Source organism: Tympanuchus pallidicinctus, unplaced genomic scaffold, assembly GCF_026119805.1.
Source record: "Tympanuchus pallidicinctus isolate F22 unplaced genomic scaffold, pur_lepc_1.0 scaffold8, whole genome shotgun sequence".
In the NCBI taxonomy this organism is placed as follows: domain Eukaryota; kingdom Metazoa; phylum Chordata; class Aves; order Galliformes; family Phasianidae; genus Tympanuchus; species Tympanuchus pallidicinctus.
The window spans coordinates 40,692,784-40,714,595 of NW_026294802.1; the positions used below are offsets into that span (position 1 = coordinate 40,692,784).

General features: G+C 38.2%; 1 protein-coding gene across 7 annotated transcripts in view; it reads left to right on the forward strand.

The window, feature by feature from the left end:
- The window catches only part of CPED1 (cadherin like and PC-esterase domain containing 1), a 139,614-nt gene that overhangs the window by 66,085 nt on the left and 51,717 nt on the right, over positions 1-21,812 (forward strand). For all 7 annotated transcript variants that reach the window (XR_008202858.1, XM_052668921.1, XM_052668916.1 and 4 more), the window contains 4 exons: positions 1,853-1,920; positions 2,235-2,279; positions 4,115-4,301; positions 5,775-5,943. Coding sequence is in view for 6 of the 7 variants with exons in the window: in XM_052668921.1 (XP_052524881.1) it covers positions 1,853-1,920; positions 2,235-2,279; positions 4,115-4,301; positions 5,775-5,943 (469 nt within the window). In the remaining variant the exon portion in view is untranslated. The remainder of the gene's footprint in view (positions 1-1,852; positions 1,921-2,234; positions 2,280-4,114; positions 4,302-5,774; positions 5,944-21,812) is intronic.

Here is a 21,812-nt window from a genome sequence, read left to right on the forward strand (position 1 = left end):
CCAGCTTCTGCAGAATACTGTGGGAGACAGTGTCAAAGGCTTTGCTGAAGTCTAGGTAGACCACATCAACAGCCTTTCCCTAGTCTACCAGATGGGTCACTAGATTTTCATCTTATGGTGAAATGTAACTATCTCTATATATCCCTTATTGCTAAGCTATATTACTACAACTGCTGTCAATCATTTAGATTTCTCTTTTGTTGAATAACAGTGAGTCCCAGAGGACATATTTACTGTTAACATTTTGTGAGGTACACAGAGGAGATCTCCCAAAAGGTATGCTCACAAATATACATATACTAAGGGTACATGATGTACAGCCATCTACAATTACACCTAATAGTAAAGTACAGAGGCAGTGTGCTCATCTGTGCTTGATAGTTCATTCAAGACAGTGAGTAAAACAAACGGGGGGCAGCTCATATAAATGAACATCCTTTCTTGCACAACAGTGTGTGGAGGAAAGGATTATGCTGCATCCAGGACCTCTGCCACTCTCTGACTGAGGGAAAGCTTCGTAACTTCACCATTCCTCAGTCCTGCTGATGGAAGGAGCTTGGAGAAAGGAAAATGTGGTGATGCTGATGACTGAAAAGCTAAGTCTTCAGCAGTGATGAGTACAGTAACCTATCTTTGTATAATACTACTTCTAAATATTAAATTTTGATACCTTACTGTAATTAAGTGAGCTATTATATGAGTCTTAATGTTTGATGATAAACATAGTCCTCTTATAGAATTGATGCACAGAGGTCATGAAGTTCTTTAGTAAGCTGGGCTCTTGCAGTGGTGATGGCTGCCACACTCATGTGGTGCTCTCTGGCTAAATGAAACTCTAACATTTTCTAGAATTAAGACACCTTGTTTTGACCTTACAATTGCTTTGGGGAGATTGCAATACAAAAAGGAACAGTGGAGAGAGAAAAAAATGTATTTGACAGGTGTTAACCATTACCTCCTTGGCAAGAAGAAAGCAGAGTATTAAGTGACATATAATGTGGAAAACAAACTCTCTATTAGTTTGTTGTCTCCTTTGAAAGAGGTCATGAATGTGCATGAAATAAGGGCGGTGTCTAGACAGTGCAAGATGTCAAAACTACATGTTCATGCACATACAAAGACACACAGATCTGCCAAGAGACAGCTGTTTTTTACCCCTTATCTCACTGAGATAATGCAGGAATCTGTTTCAGTATTTGACAGTTTGCCTTTTACTATGATGGACTTTAGTATTGTTTTCAGCAGTTCCTGGTGAAACATCAGAGTTGGCTGTTTGCACAGAACCTCCCCTGCCTATCACAGAGAACGACCTTGTGTCTTTCAGAATTCTATGTGAGCGGGCAGTATTTGGGAATAAGCTTCCTTATGAGGGCTTCTACAGGAAACACTGGGAGAAAAACATCTGAAACTGGATCCTTTTAAAAAAGCATCCTCTTAAAGGGTCATATCAGCCAGAGTTCAGTTCATGAACTAAGTTCAAGTCTAACTTCAATCTCAAGCATATACAAAAAGGCAGTATAAAACTGTTAAGAGATATGGCATGGGTTTTTTTATTCTCAGCTGTATCTACTCTGCCTTTTCCCAGCAATTCAAGTATCTTTTAGAAATTTATTTTTTATTTTCTTTCTCTTCATGGTGTATAAAATTATTTATTACAAAGTAAGTTTTTCCTATCACATTCATTCAGGTAGCATTACTAATTTTGGGAACAGGCATCCAGAAGCTACATCTTTCCACAGAGGATATCAAATTATTATCTGCCATGCAATGCCACATATAATTTTTTGAAAAATGTTCCATGAATTCTGTTTCTTCCACTAATGTAGAAATGTATCTGCTATTGAATTGACAGGAATTCTTCTCAAGAAAATGTGATTCCAAAGCAGAACTTTCATTTTCGCTTGTGGAAGAATCATGAAGGTATGGGAGAAGAGTAAAACATTTCATATGGAATATGTCTTTGCTATTTTTAGTACTTCTGACAATATATATGATTTAGATTACACAATTTTGCATTCCAGCTGGAAGATCTTGACTTACTACATATAAAAAAGCAATTTCTTCCTTATCTGCATAAGTGTTCTGCTGAGTTGATGAGCAGTTTTCTTAAGCCTAAAGCTAAATCTGACACTGCAAAGATTTTTTTTTATGTAATTACCAAAATGAGGGCTCCTTTTGCTGTAGGATTGTGAATCAGGATTAGAAAATAAAATTTATGTTTCTGTTTCTTTCAGCATTGCATTATGCCAGTAAGACTAAAGAAATTCAGTGCAGTTATGGTAAGTCGAGGGTTTTCTAAATCACTAGGAGGGAAGACAAGATATTACCTGAACAAATTTCTTGCCTTTTTTTCTACATAACCCTTAAATGAATTGAGTGCCTGTAAGCTGTTACATAACAAGGGAATTTTAAGTAGAAATAATGTTTGTGAATTGCTCAATAATTAGGCTGTTATGTTAAATAAGCCTCAAGTACAAAATTAATGTTTCTATAAATGAGTACTGTGCATATTCCAACACTCATTGATTCCCTGCTGTACTTCAGTAGACTTTGCTCCTCATTTACAAGAACTTTAGCATACATCTGTTTTTGTGGACTAGCTTTTAAGCTTGCATGGAGTTGAATCAGCCTTATATCAGGCCAGCTCTCATCTCGGTGATTTTAAATAACTGCTTTAGAGTAGAAGAGTTTTCTGAAGTGTTCTGCTTGTAGTGCTGCTGTCTGTACTAGCAACAGTGCTTTCTTCTGCCTTCCTTACTGATGTATTATCTGAGGAATAATTTGCTTTTCAATGTGAAATAATTGCTTTGCAGAGGAGAGGCTTTTCTACTCATTCAGCTACTTTTCCTCTCTGTTAGTGATTGTAACATGCTTCCAGGAGTGCCTGTGTCAGTCAGAGGCCAGGAATAGTTCATGGTTGGCTGTCATCACCATATGATTGGTTGCCATTTAATTTTGAAGTTATCTCAATTCATTTTATTTTGAAAATTTCTCCTCTGGTTTTAGCAATTAGTGACATAATTCCTCTAGGTAATGTGTAGAGTATCTGGGGAGCAGTTTATGGTGCTATAAAGTCAGTATTTCTGTCAATTTATGAGTCTCCATTACCCTGCAAATCTAGCCCTGCCCTTTCTCTGGAACATCTCCCTTTACTTGCAAGATTACTGCAAGATTACTGAAATTGCAAGATTACTGAAATTGCCCTGTTTTGTCTCTGCAAGATTACTGAAATTGCCCTGTTTGGTTTCTTTAGTCTGCAACTCAGGCAGGAAAGACACAGAAATGCATGCATCCTTCTGAACCTTAAAAAAAAAACAGTTTAAGCCACAAGATTAGTTCATATATTACCGAGAATTTTCTGGCTGAAGTATTTTCTCAAGTACCCAGTTTTAAACACATACTAAATAATATATGTGGAAAGAAAATTTTCAATACGTAATTGTTCTGTAAATCTGATTTCAATAGGTTGGATTAAAATATTTGTCACAGATGAGTTGCCAGCAAATGATTATTCTCAGGAGTCATTTGGCAAACACTACAAAATAAAAGATACATTTGAGCAAATAGGATCTGATTGTGGAGATTTTATAAACAAGAAAGTATCTGGAATTTTTTTGTTTAGGAATTTTAATAAATCATGCTTCAAGCTGTACTACAAATGACCCCACGAGTCTAGATATCTCCATGTGACTTGTTCTTAGGTCTAACATACTTTGATTTTTATTGGCAATAACACATGTACATAAACCCTGTACACAGGCTGGTACCTAAGAAGGTTATGAATTTTGGCCTAACTTTTTTTCAAGGTCCATTTAAACAACCAGAGGCAGGATCTCGCAGAGCTAATCCTCGCATTTTCAGATGCTTATCAAGACTTAGAAGTTTGTGCCTCTGACTAGAGTCATTGGGCACTGAGTGACTAAAATCCCTGTAGGGCTTGAAAATGGCTCTCAAGTGCCAGCCAGCAGGACTTTGCATCAGGATTATCAGTCTCACAGTGAGCAGGCAGTTAAAATCTTTCTACTGTGCATGTTATCAATCTGCCAGAAGTTGCATGCTACTTATAAATGTTCATACATTTCACTGTTTTTCCTTTGATGCCTTCTTGGAACAGATAAAGATACCCTATCTCATATCAGGCAGATCTTCACCAGCCCACAGCTGGACTTGAATCCTCAGTTTAACCCAAAAATCAAGGAGTACTATGCAGAAGTCCCATTTGACGTGGTAACAGTGAAGATTGGAGCAGAGCCTTCTAACTGTCAGTGCCAAGTCCACCTTGATGAGATGAAAGGACCAAGGTATTAGCAACAAAATAAATGTTTAAAAGCTAAAAGCGTTGTAAACTTCAGAAATATATCAGGGCAGCAGTGAAAATGAGCTTTCATAACCAAGTCTTGATTTTGCACCACAGCCTGCTCGACTTTCTCCCTCTGCCAGCAGTTTGCTTAGGTAAGGTGAGAAATAGAGAAAGTAAGTTCAGGTGTATACATTCAGAATGATCAATTTTTATCAGTATTACATTGTAAGGAACTGACATCAGGAAGAGTTCCAGGTTGTCCAATCTTATTGAGTGATATAATGCTGGAGGACATGTGAGAGAGCAAAGTCATCAATAAATACCAGATCTGAGCACTCACCCACAATCATGTATGCTGTTTAATCATTTCTGTAGTCCTTCCTACAGTTTTGGGTTTCTCAGCCAGATTTATCACAAACAGCAGAACGTGTATCCAGTAGACATTTTGGGCCAGACCACCCTGCTTTTGGATATCAAGAGGGTCAAGAAGTGCGTGTTTATCTGCACCAGGTGCTTTAGAACCTGAGGGCTGGCCTACATACTCAGTAACCATTAGTAAAAGATTTCCTTGCTTAGCACTGAAGATTTAAAAGGGAAAGGAAGGAACAGTGATTCACTAAACTGGTTTTTCTTTATGGCACAAAGTATTTATACAACACACTGCCTTTCGACTGACTGCAAAGCGGATACTTCAGTTTAGAATGCTTGATAATATGCTTGATAATATATAAAATGTCAGTCAGTGCTGGTCTGTACAGTTGTAGTTGGCCTTATAGCCAGTGTATTTCCTGTAATTTCAGTAAGAAATCAATCTTTGTTTATGATTGAAATGAAAGCTCCTGTAAAATTCTGTCATCCATCTTTGCAGTGTGTTAATATTAATAGTTACAACATATACAGGCACTGTGAGGTAATGAAGGTCTGCAAAAAGGAGAGCTATTCCTTGTAAAAGGCAAACAGAATAGCCGTATGCCCTTTGCACTGAAAAGTAAAAGCTCTGGATGAGCAGGCTCGGTCTTCTAGCATTCTCATTTCACTGCAATCAGAAGAGCACAGTTGAGCTTTGTTTTTGTGTCAGACTGAGTCTGGGATTCCATCATGTTTGGCTAGTAACAATTTCCTCAGATAGGTGACACTTTTTGTCTTGATTTGTCTTCCTTTGGACTTCACTCTGGACTTGGACCTGCCAGGAATTATTGTCCCTAGTGCCTTCATTCACAGATTTCCCATCAAAATTATCAGTGCCACTGAAGTTGTTCTTGCAAAGTTTCATTATTTTGTCTTCTTGAAGGAATTTTAAACTCTTTTTAGACAACAGTGTGTGCTGTTTCTATGTAAAAGCAAAAGTATTACATAATAAACTTTCAGAAATGGAAGTCTCAAGGAGCAAGTTTAGCTGCCTTAGAAAATGCAGTGAAAATCTTTGTTTCTTCAGTGTTAATTCCACTTTCTTTCTTTTTTTCTCCCTTTTCAGTATTGCTAACTACCCACTTGGCCTTGGATTGAACAAAATTGTTGTTCTTGTAACAGATGATTCGCAGCCCAGTCCTCAGGTTGTGAGCAGCTATAAAATCAAAATTTATCGAGAGGACCGCCCTAGCCTGCCTTTGTTTGATGACTATATGATTTGTGGTTTTGTGCAGGTATTGTTTCTCTTTTCTTTTATTACACAAAATAATAGTGGATTTTTCTGGTTTCTCTGTATAGTGTCGGATTTGGTGAGATTAGAATCTGGGCTCTAATTGCTATAATTGTATGAAATACAACATTTACACAAGTTTTTCAGTATAAAATTGACCTGTTACAGTCAGTATGCGTTTGAGAACTCTAGGTTAATTAATCCTTTCTTTGGTCAGCCAAAGATTACCCATCAGAGAACTTGCAGGAAAACCATCTCAGTACTATGTGATGGGGCAGACTGGACTTTCTGTACTTGTCTATCTGTGGCAATGGAGCTGTGGAAATTCTTTTACCACAAAACGTTAGATGTTGGCACATTTAACACTGTTCAGGACAAATGATGCTAGAAAATTTATGATTTAAAAGTGGTTATTCTAAAAGCCTAACAGACGCAATGGAAAATAAACATGCAGAAGCACAAAACACTTGCTCAAAGGAAGAGACAATTTCTGCTTAAATCCCATTTATCCAAACGTAAGTTTGGGTATACAAATAAATTACTCCTAGCAAATGACAATCTTTAGGAAACAGTGGGTCTGTTGAGTGAAAACAAAGTGTGAGAGTTTGTCCCATAGGTCTTAGGAAGGGACTGTGGGAAGCTGAGATAGACACAAAATTGGAATTAAAAAATGAAAGAAAGGAACAGTGAAGCTTCCAGTTACTTTCACTATGGTTATAACAAAATTCTTCGGGAAAAAAAGAAAACCTGGAGCATAGCTCTATTTTCCTTTTCCAGTTTCTTTCTGTATACTACAGAAGTTACTTTTGGTGGGCAAAGTCTGAGCATTTTAAGCGACGGATCAGATTAATAAGTTCAGGGGTTTTTTTAATTGTGAAGAAACAAGCAGTGGAATTTACAACAAGAACCAGTGATATTATAAATGTTGATGGACAATAATAATCTCAATCTGTAAATCAGAACTGTCAGATAAGATATATGTAGCAGTCATAGCCTACTGACTGCTGATCTGCCTACCTGATTGTGATGAGTCTAGTACCACACTACCCATTTATTGCCTCTTCTTCTCAAAATTAACTTACAAACTTAAAAGGTCAAGGACCATCTTTTTATTCTTTGTACTGGCTCACTACTAGATCTAGTAGTTGCTACAGTAAAACAAGCAATAATTAAAGCATGTAATGCCTATGATTTCTGTTCACATGTACAGCAACTAGCCAGATATCTTGAATGTGTGTTACTAGGAGCAGAACTCAGCATCTAACCTTATTGAATTTCATGACATTGATGATTGCCAATGCTTCAATGTATCTAGGACCCTCTGAAAGGCTTCTGTCCCTTGAGAGAGCCAGCAGCACCTCCCAGTTTGCCATCATCATTGAACAAACTGAGAATGCATTCTACTCCTGCATCCAAGTCACCAATAAAAATGTTGAACACAACCAGCCCTAGAATTGAGCCAGTAGTGACAGGCCACCAATCAGATGTGAGGTCCGCTGTTAAGCTACTTCATCAAGCAGCATGGAGCTGTTCATGTCACAGTTGGACAATCTGTCCAGAAGGGTGCTGTGAGGGACAGCATCAAAGACCTTACTAGAATCCAGGACAATTATATCCAGCACCTTCGCTTCATGCACTGAGTGACCTTATCATAGGAGGAGATCAAATTACTTAGTCAGGACTTTCTCTTTGTGAACCCATTTAGATATTACCTGGTAAAAGCTTTGTTCTTCAAATGCCTTTCAGCAGCATTGAGGATAATTTTGTCCATAATTTTTCCAGGGGCTGAGGTCAGGCTAACAGATCTGTAGTTTCCTGGTTCTTCTCTCATGCCTTTTGTAGATGGATGAAATGCTGGCTAGCTTCCAGGAGAGTATCAGTAAGCTGAGCACTAATAGAAAAACACCCTGTCTGAGATGATGTGAGGAAAGCCCCTCTTGTCACCCAATTTAGAATGGCATATCTAGATGTAGAAAAATGAATTCAACATCTTGCACATCCTCCCACACTAGAATTTACACTGTTGTTAAGGTTTTATGATAGCATTTATGGGACTGAATATGAATCTTTGAAGCACTGTCAAGGTAAAGAGATCTAGAATGATAAAAATGAAACATTTTAGAAGTTACTTTTGATTGAGCTTAGTTTACTGCTCATCTTGAATAACTGCTCTCTAATTAAACATAATTGTTCAGAGCTAGGGAGGACTCAAGGAGTTTAGAGTAAAAATGAGATGAAAAGCATTCTTGCGGTATCTAATGAAAGCTCTGAAGATACAGTATGAGATTCTAAATTAACATTTTTTTAGATATGTTAAAGGTAAACTTATCAGAGAGCACATTTCAAAAACAAAGGCTGGAGCTGGTGATAGACATGACATTCTGAAACACTCAAAAGCATTGTCCTTTTCCATATTTACTACATCAGTTTCCTGCCTTTTACTTAGAGTGACAGTTTCTATCAGTTGAACGCTCACTTCTTAAATAGCATAATTACACTCTGCATTTCATACCAGTGAACATCATGGGCTCTTACAAGGGGGGTTAATGCAGCCTGATCAATGGCATGAGTGCTTGTTCTCTTAGTAACAAGACACCTGTTTTAGGAGCAAAAGGATAAATACAGCGTGAACTGATGGAGTCTCCACTGGACACTTGACTAGGCACAACTGGGATCACACATCGGGAGAAAAAGGACACTAACAGTGGTGTGGTCTTTCTCACAGAAGGCTTCAGTTAAAATTCTAATCCACAGTCTTTTTGCCTGACTTTCTTTTATGTTTAATCCCATTAGGATATTCAGGTTTCACTGCAAGCTGATACTATAAGGAAAGTTACCATAAAAAGACAGAGTGTGGGATGTTGTTTCCAGTCTTCTAACAATTCCCATGCAGTTGAATAATCCTGGATTAATATCAAGGCTATTGAATTAAGAAGTGTGTGGTTCCAAGCCTTGCAGCCTCTAAAAGGAAAAAAAAGTATTGTCCTGTCTCCTTTTTGATAGTAGCTGTAATGTCCTCGTTAAAACCAGATTAGTTGGGGACAAATCATGGCATCACCATAGCACCTTCAGTGACTTTCATTACCTTTCATTATGTATTCTGTGTTCTGACAGTATTGCTGGGGCTGCATGCGGAAAAGTTGTTGGTTGGTGCTTTAACTTAATTTTACGGAACTGTTGACAGTGTTCAAAATAAGTGTTCTTGAAAGAGGAGGTGCCATTTAATTATCCTCTATGAAGCTGCAATACCAAGACAGATGTAAGAAAGCAGAAAAAAGCAGGATTTCAGCATTACACTCAAGTGAAAGATTCCAGAGCTACTTACATACGCTATCAGAAAGAACAGACTATTTTATTCATTCTTGCAGGGCCCACTGTCTTTAAAACACAAGATTTCAATATACCTCACTTGAAAGGTTTGAATATTATGTCTTTCATTGCTACTCTGTGTAGCTTAGGTCATTGATAGTAACTCATGATGTATTTGGGGAACCTTGTTTGGCACCGTGAACATTTGTACCTGTCATATCTTGCTATCACGTTATTTGTGTGTATATTTTAGTAATACAGTTAATAATTTTGTTTTGCATTCATTATGAGAGATCGGTAGAATTATATTTCTAGCCACAGTGTGTATCATCTGCTTTGTACGTTTGCATAAAACTTGCAAAAGCACCTTCCAGAATCAGTCCAGTGCAGTGTGTGTTTTAAGGATGTTCAGCCTCTTCTACAGATTTCTCATGTCTGAGAGAAAGAAAATACGATAGAATAGCTTTAAATCTTGTCCTCATCAGGACAGGTTTGAATCACATTTGTCTCTTCTGCAATTCCTATCTGTTGCATTAGATTCTGTGTGACCTCCATGATGAACCACACATCTATTCTTAGTGCACTGTGGATGCTTTGTGCAGACTTTTATTTTTTTGCAGTACTCACTGTGGTAGCAGTCAACCTTCTTGGCAGTGCTGCATTCACGTCACTATAAGACATGCAGAAGGTGCTTCTCTTGAACTGAATATACAGCCAAATCATATCAGCAAGTAGATTTTATCTTACTTGCAAAGTCAGCTAATTTCCCCTTCAGAGAATAAAAGAAAATAAGAGAAAATCCATTATATGTGCAGTCACGCATTGCATTCCTTAGTCTTCTCAGATCTAGAGCTAGTCATGTTTTTTTCCAATATTCTTAATATTTTCAGAAAACAACAAGAAAAATACCCTAAACTTTAAAGAAATTACTTTGAGCTCTCTCTTTTTCTTTTGCTGCTCCTTTTTAAAAAGCATTGTTATTACAGCATATATTTTCTTCAAAAGAATGTTCTTCAATTAAAATGAAATTTCTTACTCAAGATGTCAGTGTAACTGTTAGTCTAGAGATCTTAGCTATCATTGGATTCCAAAAGTAGAACCCTGTTTTCATAGAAAGAGAGACTGGGCAAGAAAAAGTCACTCATTCATAGAACTGAAATACTCAAGCCACATTTAAATTTTCTTCAGAAACACTGGTGGGAGAATAGTATGGCAGTCATCTCTCTAGGAGTAATGCCAACTTCAGCATTCCTTCCTTGCCTGCAGCTATGCATGAACCAGATGGAAGATCTTTCTTAAAAATTATTTTTAATGGACTAGTTTCTAGGATAAGATTCCCAGTCTTACTGTGTTAGCATAATGAAGGGATAGGAGCAACTGGATCCAGAAGAGTGGCAGTGGCTGTGTTAAATCAGCTTTTGCTTTGTCGAGGAAAGAAATTCACATCCATATGGAGTTTAAAGCTTTTATGACTGAAAAGTTACAGCTGTACGGAGAAAACCAGAGATCTGACTTTAAATAACAGGAGCTTCATATCCAGAAACTGTAGATGTGATTTGCTGTGTGGAAACACACAAAACACTAGAACTACATTTGTGTTGCTATTAATCTATTGAATAAAGCATAAATGAGTTTGTTTTCCTTTGTTATTTTGTTTTTTTATTTTTTGTATACCTGTAACTGTTCATTAGGAAATACAGAGTAGTTCTCATATAAACTTGAGGAGCAAATACATAGCAAACAATGCATTGTTAAATTGAAGGTATTTCAGATGGAAGCCCCACAGTATTTAGAGAATTAATACACAGAGACTGACATAAATTATATCTTCATCTTCATCTCCTATATATCAACATGGCTAAATTAATTTAAAGGGAGAAATTCCAAATTACACTAATGGAGAACGTATCTTGAGAGAAATTAGGTATTATAAGCAATGTATGTGAGTGATTTCACTTGCAGAAAAGCTGCTGAAATTGTTAGTAATTTTCCTAAATCCACGATCAGACAACAGCTCACAAAAACCTAAAAAACAGTGGAAAATTTTAAAACATGCAAAGATAAGAGATGTATAATAATTTACAAGCAGAATATTTACAAGCAGCTAACGTAATAACTCAACTTGCTGCACCAGTGCATTACATGATGTTATGGTGTGGAATACTTTTAACCAAAAATTATAAAACCATGACAACCTAAAATGTGTATTTTAAAAGATATAAAAGGTGGAGGTTTAAATACTAAATACGGCAAGCTAGTTTCCAAGTAGAGTTAATTTCTGTGTACATCAGAACAAAACGTTTTGTAAAGTCAGCATTTTCTGACTGTCAACATCTATGCCATTGGGGAAAGAAGGCTTGCCACATTTTCTTAATTATAAGAAAGACTTTTGTGTTGATTTAAAGTATTGCTTTGTGGATGACTCAGAGGAACAATTAACCATGATGGATCTTCTCTGCATTTCTGCTATTCTGTGCTGAACTCCTTTTGGATCTCAGAACCAGAGATGTGGCTGTTAGGCTGGTATGTTGGTCAGCAGCCAGTATCTGCTGCTTTAAAGGGAGGTCTGGAAAGCTCAACAGAGCAGAGATCTGTCTTCTTCGGGGAATTAATGTAATACTTTTAGATTTTCTTTTTATAAATCAAGCTCACTTCCTTCACCGACATAGTTGACTTATATATAATCTGCACCATCATCTGTTAATCATTGGTTCTTGCAGTTTCTGTTCCCTGTCAGACAACTGCTGTGCTCTGAACAAATTGGAATAAGGTGGGAAGAGCCAGAAAAAGGATCAGTATGGCTGTGCTTCAATGTAAGTGTCTCTTTCTCTAGACACAAAATGAAATTTTGCTTCAGAGCTTCATCCAGTACCTCCAGTACTGGCTGTGCCCAGCTAGGACTATCATCACAGCCTCCAGCATTTTAGGGATGCCACATTGCAGAGCCCAGATTTGTAGGCTTAAGTCCATCATGGCTCTGGCTGCCTGGAGAAAAGCATATAGTCTTGCTTTTTAATGCATTTTGCCTGTTTTCTCAATTTGATATTAGCTGTGCTTATTTTTCTTTCTGTAAATAGGTCCTGCTTAACATATGGCACCAGATTAATGCCAGATGCCTTCCAGGAAGCTTCTCCAGAAGTATCAGGCAGAGAGCAAAGAGGGTGTCTGTTTCCATGCAGCAGCTACATTTGTCATTGTTATGATGGTTTGTACATGGGAAATGGTGTGTTACACAGATCGCTAGTGGACAGCCTGCCAGCAGGGCTTTTAGGCAAGACACGTGAGTGCTGGTTTAGTGATTCAGAAGTTTTGAGCTGATTATGACTGAGATCATAGAATCATAGAATGACTTGGACTGGAAGGGGCCCCAAAGATCACCAAGTTCCAACCCTCTGCCTGTGGCAGAGCCACCAACCTCCCAATCTGGTACAAGACTAGGCTGCCCAGGGCGGCATCCATCCTTATCTTGAACACCTCCAGAGGCAGAGCATGATATTAACAAACTCATTGCATTTATGATCCTTTTCAGAGGAAGTACAAGCTTGCTACAGTAATTCACCCCTTAAGAGATACTATTTTTGGCAGCTTTCAGCCTTCTTTTTTTCTCTGTTTCCTTTTGTTGGGCAACAGTCTTGTAGTTAGAAGCTTCTTAAATGAGAAGTGATCTCACTCTTAATTACCACTCAGTTTACTGACACCAACCTCTGCAACAGATTTAATAATTCCTTTTTCTGCATGTTTGCAGCTTAGCGCAGCCTTCCTAAAAACATCCTGCCATCCTAGGAACTCATTTAGGTGAATCCTGATTTGAAGGGTTATTTTGCTATTATACTGCCATAGAAGAATGCTAGTGTATAATTATGGGAGGAACAAAATTGTAAAAGATAAACTTCAAAGACCTTAAAGAACAATTCTATTCTCACGTGTTCAGACTGTTCTCTCCCTTTATACAATTATTTATGTCATCTCATGGGCATGCATAATACTCTAAAGATACAGAAGATGAAGATCTTCCCAGGAGCCCGCTGAATAGATATTCATAATTGCATGACTACAAATGGTAGGGAGCCAAATTATGACCAGTATAATTGCAAATGCTGAGCAAGATCCCACTGGTGCTGGTGGGGTGTGTGATTGGACATTGTAGCCTGACAGATGTCTTGCAATGCCTGCTCTCAAGGGTGCTGCAGGAAGGGAGATGCAGAGGCAGACACAGTGCTGTAGAGGCAAATGCTGCAGATACAGTGCATTCTCCAAACCAATCAAAGACTGCTAGGACAGATTGGACTTGACCAAGGGTATTTTGATTCCATGCCTTTAACCACTTAACCATTTAACCATTTTTAAATAATAGCAGCGAGCCATTGTGGGTGAATGTGAAAAGAGACAGACAGCAATAAATGCTGGGTAGGCAATTCAGCTCCTGGGAGACTACAGTTCTCTGGAAAAGCTGATCAAAAAGTTGGTTTTGTATAACTCTTCTTAGTTATAGGGTTTTTGTTTATTTTAAGCTATCAGCCAATCATCCCCCATATTTGCAGTAGATTTTTGCTTACAGTCCTTTTTTGCTGTTAATTCAGATGATTTTGTTGTGACATAGGCCCAGTAACCAATTCCATTCTGCTAGATAACTGATAGCAGCAATTTTCACAGAAGGCTTTGTGCAATACAGACTTCGATGTGCTTATTTCTCTTTCCTCTTCCTGCTTTCCACAGGGATTCTTCCCTGCATTTCTGTGTTGTGGCCCAGCAAGTGCAGGAGAGCTATGTTTGAGTCACTCCAGCCTGAGGCCATCCTGATAGCTGAGTTCTTGGGGGATCCTAGCCCAACCTGACCACCTACAGAAAGGTCACTCCTTTCTAACTGCCTCTTGCCTGCAATAATGTACTGTTGGGGTCAGACCCTGAGCAGACAGAGGCATACAGCCCTGAAACCTTCATGTAGGGTGCTGGAGATTAGCAGCTGGCTCTGGGCATTCTCCTCCTCAGCATCTGGATCTCCAAGTCACCTAATGAAATCTCTTGAGGTCGCTGGAGAGAAGCCAGCAATTCCCCTGCAGATACTTAGGGACTGTTTAGAAGCCATTGTTTGCCCTTGGTTGCACTGGAAACATAGCAAATTCAGAATCTAGGCCATATTTTTTCTGTGCTTCCATTTCTATATAAGATATTCTGACAAAGACTAAAGTCTTTTTATGAGCCATATGCATATGAGAGCCACAAGTATGAGTTAAGCAGTTCTTCTTTCCTAGCTCCAGAAAGTGCAATGCTATGTTTAAAAGTACAGTAATAGAAGGAACTGGGGAGAAAGGAAAGGTCATCCAAGGTTTTGAAAACATTGCTGATGTATGTAGCTTATATTTGGGGTAAATGGCCACGTTGGTGTTAGTATTTTGTCAGTGTACCTGATTCACAGAGAGAAAGTTCATGAATGACTAACGCTGTACACAGAGTTTTACAGCTGTGATCAGAATGCCAGTTTGTTAGCTGCAGACAAATCACTATATGCACATGGGCAAAGTTTTTAGAAGGTAATCACAGTAACATTATTGTGTGTTGCATGTATGACTGATTACTTTTTAATATATAAATGGTCATTGCAGTTTGTACTGGAGCAAAAGCCATTTTTACAATATGCATAATAGTAAAGGAAAAGAAAAATACCCTTAATCCTAGTTCTTTGAACACTGAAAAAAAGACTGCCATTGACTTTAATGTTCTTTGGATCTGGCCTTACTAGTCTTATTTCACTAGTGTTAATTAATACGATCTGGGCTCAAAAATCAGTCTGCAGAGAAAGTAGTATGCCTGCGTATGCATCTCCAGAAAAAATAGCTGTGCTGCAGGCAAGGCATGGCAAAGCAAAGGGAGGTGCACAAATCAGCTGTACAGTACAGTGGAACAAAGGAGACTGAAGTGATTTATTGCTGGGCTATAAGCTCTTCAGGCTGTTTACTCCCAAAGATTTGAAATTCAAATCTTATTTCCTTGTATTATGTTGTAAAGAGGATGTGACATGACTGAAATGCTGTCATACGTTTCATGGTCCAACGTAATGGTTTGATCTGTTCTGACCAGCTCTCACTGAAAGGGCAAAGATGCTGTGGCACCACAAGTGGATATCATCCTCTGTCTGCCAGACGAATGCGGGCAAACAGGATAATACCTTGCTTCTGTTAGCACTTGAAACAAAATTGACAAAGTGTATAAGTGTATGAGTTAATCTTTGAGATCTGGGACTGTCTCAGACAAAATAGGAAATTTGGTCAGCCTTGTTTAGAGGTTTGAGAGATGGTAAGCTTTGTGGACTGGAAAATCAAAGAAGTATTTAGCCTAATGCATGTCTCTCTAAAATCAGTCTGAAGCAGTAGTACCTACTTCACAGGAGCCATGATTATACTCAACGGTCCTTGGAGTCCCTTCCAACCCAAGCCATTCTATGATTCTGTGATTCAATTGAAAACTTGTGGAAAGTCAAAATCCAACTTCCTTTCTAAGAGCTGAAGAGGTAAACAAGGCGATCAGTGTTCGTGACTTTACTTTGTTCCTACGTAGTTTCTTGTTGTAGAATGTTCTCAACTGAGATCCAAAATGCAGTTTTGTGCTCCTCATCTGGCTAATTCAGATTCTTTTCTATTTAGAGTTATAAATGTATAAAACAGTCTAGCTTGTTTAGACAGGGTGCTGGTTATTAGTCTATGCTATGCACACATAAGACAGAGAAAGCTTATTGTGTTTAATTGGTCTGGCTTTATGCTTATTTGACATCTTGTTAAAAAGCAGTAAAATAAATCACTGAGAAACATTTACTTTGAAAGACAAGCCTAAAACCAGAAGGAGATACTTCTGCCAGCCAGGAAACCAATCCTCACTGCTCTTATTCCTTTCAGGATCAAGGTAGATAGAAAACACAACTCCCAGTATAAGACAAACAAGAGACTCACTTTCCTTTGGGAGTATCTTCACTGAGAAAGTCAGCTTTACAGTATATATCTATTGTTATTTCTGAGGCCGTAAGATTGTCTGCATCCTACAGAGAACTGTTATCCTCTTCTCCCATCCTTCTACAGTTTGTTTTTCAAAGCTGAATTCCAGGGCATTCACTATTGACAGTTCAATTACTCTATTATTATCACTTTGCTTCAAACGCTGCTGTGAGATTCATCAGAAAATGTGAAATAGCCCGTTGAATTTTCCCCTTGATGATGCCACAATAGATGTGAAAGAAGAGCCTTCAGAGTGAGGCTTCCTAAGTGTTAACAGATCATAAAAATTGGCACCAACTGTTGTGCTGAGTATCATAATCTGCAAGAGGAGGGCCAGCAATTCCACAGCGATGAGAAGAGAGCGCTTGGTGTTTGAGCTGTGGTCACATTTGCCTTTCAAGTCAATTCTGCCCCCATAACACTTTGTGGGAGAAGAAAGCTAATGCAGCTGCCTTTGCTAATCAGTCAGTAGGACCCAGCCCCTCTGGGAGGCAGGCAAAGGCAGATACCTACTGAGACACACAATCCTTGCTGATTAACAGTGAAAGCTGGTAAAGTTACTCTCTAAGACTGTCTGGCCCATCAGCTACAGAAATGTAATTTAGATGATTATCTACATGCCCATTAAACCTTGTGACCCATTGCTAGTCTGTTTGAAGTTTGCCTGCTTAAACTTGCTAATAGGAAGAATAGAAGGATTAACTCAGAGGTCATGAAATAAGAGAGCAGTAAAGATGACAAAAAAGGCAGAGGAAAACTTCCTACTGTGTGTATTTAGTAAAGAAAAGGATCCACATCACCACAGCCATCTCAGCAGATACTGTTACTTTACTAAGCAAGCAAACCATCTGGAACTCAGGCCATTTAATAGTTTTTTAATGTTTCCCACCTATTTTGTTTAGCTGTACAAAACAAGCATGCTACCTGCATGATAAAGGTTATCAAGTTAGGTGTTTCCAGAACAGAATGCAAATGTTGTAAAAGAGCATAGAACAACTGATATGTGTGATAAGTGTTTCTAATTTTGCTCAGGGTTACAGTGCACAGATATAAATCAGGAAGCACTTAAGCTAAATCAGTCACCATAGAGTAATTGGAGTCAAATCAGCATTGAGGCCAGCCTTGTTCCATGTTGGGTAGAGACCTCTATCTATTACAATTGCTTGTGAACTTAAAGATGACTGATGGAAAGTTGATCCGGTTAATCTGTTTTTTGAATTAGTCAAATTGAAATACATAGAAAAACTCATAATGATTCTGATAAATGAGTCACAAGATGCTGCAAAAAATTTGGTGACCAACTAAAACTAAGTTTATAATGAAAAGGTGGGATTTATTTCAGGCAGCAGAATGCAAAGTGCCAGTACCTCTGTAAGGGCATGGGGAAGGGCTCAGACTGATACTGAGAGAAAATGAGCATGACCTGTACAAAATTCTGAAGTTCACATACTACTTCTGCATATACTGTTCCCCTTGCAGTGAATCCTTGTCCTTTAGCTGAAGGAAAAGTCAACATACTTGCAGAAAAATAGTGGCAGGGGGCATGTTTCACTTTATTTCAAAGAGGACAAAATTGATGTCGAGTTCTTTAGGTCTTGTGGTGTGAGATCTCTGTATTAAGAATTACTGCAATAATTTTTGCAGATTTATTTTATTTTTAAATGTGCTCTTTGATGATACAATTAAATATAGTTTTGCTTCTCATTTCATTTTATTTTGTTGAATTAAGCACATTTACAGGTTGGAATCTCTGTACATCCCAAGCTCCTTTCACTCACACATATAACTATATAAAAGGGAAAGAAATATACTATTGGGGAAAAAATGAAGCAGTACCTAGCGCAGCAGCAATTACTTTTAGAACTCAGGAGTTTGATTTTCATATCAATTTTCATAGTCAGTATCTTTGGCAGGTACTGGAATCTTGGACACGCTGATCTGAATCTGATGCCCGTGCTTTGAAATGAAATGCATCAATGTTAAATTTCCACCCTAAGCATCACATTAAAGCTGCCTTGCATCTTAATCTGGCTAAAAGTGACAAGCCTTAGTGTTGATCATAATTGCTGTATTCAGTCAGGAACAGTCTGCAATCATGTGTTGACCACACTGGCAGTGGTCCTGACCTTGAAAAATATATTTTTGCAAAAGGTTTAGGAAAGCAAACGTCTATTCCTTAGTCTTCCATTGAGAGGCATGTGCTCAGCTGCTTACTACCAGACTGCTTTGGAGTCCAGAAGTTATTCATAAATCTCTTTCCACCCATGTTGTCTGAAAAATAAAGTAGATGCCAATATCTTCTGGGAAGCCTTGTAGAAAACAGATCAAAGGCTTCTGGAGTTTATTTAAGAAAGGCCAGTTGTGAGTGGCTTAGTGTCTGAGCATGGCATGAAAAGTGAAACAGCCATGACAATGAAGCACCAGAAGTCCTCTGGGGTCCAGTGAAGAATTTGAGTAGTATGTGGTGCAGGTGGGCCAATGTCTCATACTGTCATTTTGTTGCTCCTTTAATTGCAAACTGAATGTTGTGCCCTATGTCTAACCCTTAGAAAGAAAAACAAAATTTCTCAAGCCAATAGGATATAGAGTTTTTCATTCAAATAGTTGTTAAATACTGAATTTCATCTTTTCTAGGTCATTTTGTATAAAGGATCTATAAATCTGTGTAATTTACTTAACTTGTAGTCAGTGTTATAGCTGCCCTTTTAAAGTAAATTTACTTTGGTAAATCAGACCCTGCAATGTATCCCTGGTTATTCCAGGGTTATTTCTTGTTAGAATTATCTTTTTTGTTTATGCCTACAATTCCTTTGTACTGCAGAATGTCCTAATTTGTACTATACATGGAGATAGCTGCAACATCCCCTCAGTCTTACGTGTGATGGGTTGGTATTCAAGTAGAACATGGGATTAAGACTGCTCCCAGTCAGACCTCCTAACCTAATTCCTTGTGGGAAACAAAGTGCTTCAGCAGGGAAGTTCAGTCTTTGTCAAACTAAGCACACCCCGTCCCTTAAGAAATGGATATTTTTAAACTCCTGACAAAACAATGAATACCATTCTCTTGTGTTTCAAGATAAGACTAAGATCGCACATGGAGATGCATGGTATCTGATTGTAAAAGCAAAATAGGTTTCATAATGCTTCACTGGAGAAATATGCAAGGTAGTTGAAAATTTCTGTCTATTGATCTGAGTGCCCACTTTGCCGCTTATTTTTAGGAATAGGGGGGATAGAAAATGACAGGTATCAGGAGTGGTAAAGATCAAACCATGGCTTTTTTTAGCAATGAAGTCATTTTAGAAGAGCTGAAGGAACTTTCTAGAAATTTCCAAGTGGAAAGGATCCAGAGAGAAAGGGAGCAGAACTCAACAGATATCTCACGTCTGTCTGTATCACATCTCACTCCAAACTGCTGATCCCAAAGAGAATGGGACTGTGACTACTGACTGTTTCCATTGTGCTATTCCTTTTCTAGTCCAACAGCCCAGTGTTTTTCACAGTTCCACATTTCCACAGTTCCAGATTAAAAATTAAAAAAGAGGTTGGAGAAAAAAAAAATGTTCTAGGTATAATTTGCTTTTAATTAAAAACATTTAAAACATTATTTTACAAAAGTAAAATAACCACTTGCTGCAATAGCATTGTCAAAAGCTTGATAGAAAGGTTAGAGGATTTTCATTTAGTGTTCACTGCTGCTTTACTTTTGAGATAAACCTTTAACACTTCAGAATTCTATTGTGAAAGAGGATGGATTGATAAAAAATGGTTTCTGATGTTACCAAAGATCTCTGAGAGCTGCCAAGTAAATTCTAGGCAAAATGGAATGCTGACAGAATGCAGGAGCTGAGCAACAATATGGTGACAACAAAAAGACCCAGAAAATACTTGGGGAGTATGACTTGATGAGGTTTCAGATGGAAAACATGAAGATTTAGTGTGTTTTTCTTCAAGGAGGTATGCATGCTTAACTTCACGTACTGTGGACATTTCCAGTGAAGTCAGTGGGACAACTTGTTCTGAATAATACCATATGTCTTCATTTTTGAAGGCTCAAAGTAGAATTTGTTAAGTCTGGGAAGTGTATAATTGCATCCATACTCACATTGTCCAGCGCTACATTAGGATAGTCAGTACTTATTTCTTCCTAAAACAGCAACATATTTGCAGTGATTATCAGTGGCATTGGCTTTTGCCTTCTAATTCTTTTGTTCTAGTTCACGCTGATATGCTTTGATATTTATGGAAAATTAGCTTACTCTTTAGTTAAGAAAAATGCACATGTCAATTTTGTGTGAATTATTACATTAGTAATTCAGCAGGGCATGTTTATTGATGGCACAGAAACATCAATAAATGTCAGTGAGTTGCTTATACATCTTTGGGGCTTTAATAATCTCTTCCGAACTAGTTTTAAACAGGCATTTCCCAAAGTCTTTATAAGTTTCTGGACACAATAGTCTACTAGGATGATCAAAATGAACAGGGAAAATATCCTCTTTTTTTTTTTCTTTTTTTTCCTGTCTTTCTTTCTTTCTGTCTGTGCACTGAGATTATTTATTGCCTTTTTGGAGCAAATATTTCTGGAAAATGTCTATTAGGTCTGCCATCGATGCCCCTTTCATAACAAAAAAGCCAATAGTCTGTCCTGGTGGACAGTAGATTGACAATGAGCCAGCAATGTGCCCTCATGGCCTGGCCATGGCCATTAATACGAGCATGGCCAGCAGGTCAAAGGAGGTGATCCTTCTTCTTTGCTCTGCCCTGGTGAGACCACATCTGGAGTGCTGTGTGCAGCTCTGGGCTTCCCAGTTCAAGAAGGACAGGGAACTTCTAGGGAGAGTCCAGTGGAGTGACACAAAGATGGTGAGGGGCCTGGAGCATCTCCTGTATGAGGAAAGGCTGAGAGACCTGGGGCAGTTCAACCTGGAGAAGAGAAGACAGAGAGGGATTCTATCAATGCTTATAAATATCTAAGGGGTGGGAGTCAAGTGGATGGGGCTGGCTCTGTTCAGTGGTGCCCAGCAACAGGGCAAGTGAAAATGGGACAAACCAGAACACAGGAAGTTCCATACATGAGGAGAAAGTTTTTCACTGTGAGGGTTACACAGGACTGGAACAGTCTGCACAGAGATTCTCCCCTGGAGATATTAAAAACCCACCTGGACACTTTCTCCTGTAAGCTACTGTAGGGAACCTGCTTTAGCAGGAGGTTGGACTCCAGAAGTCCCTTCCAACCCTTGTGACTCTGTGTTTCTGTAACAGAGGAAGAATTGACTTTGTATGTGTTTATTTTTTTGCTGGAGTGACTGAGCTTTTGCATTAGAACCATCATATTTAGGTAATTACTCAGAGCTCAGGTTGTGAACATCTTCTCTTATTTTTATTAGAAAAATAAGAAAATGCTCAACTAACTATAGTTATCTTGCCTGTATGCTTAAAAATTCTCCCTAAATGCTTTTTATCAGCAGTATTAAATGAAGTGTTCTCAAATATTCTGTATCTGTTTTACTCTAGACAAAAAAAAATATATATTCAGTAAAAAATTTGATTGGTTGATAATTTAAGCTTTCTTTTT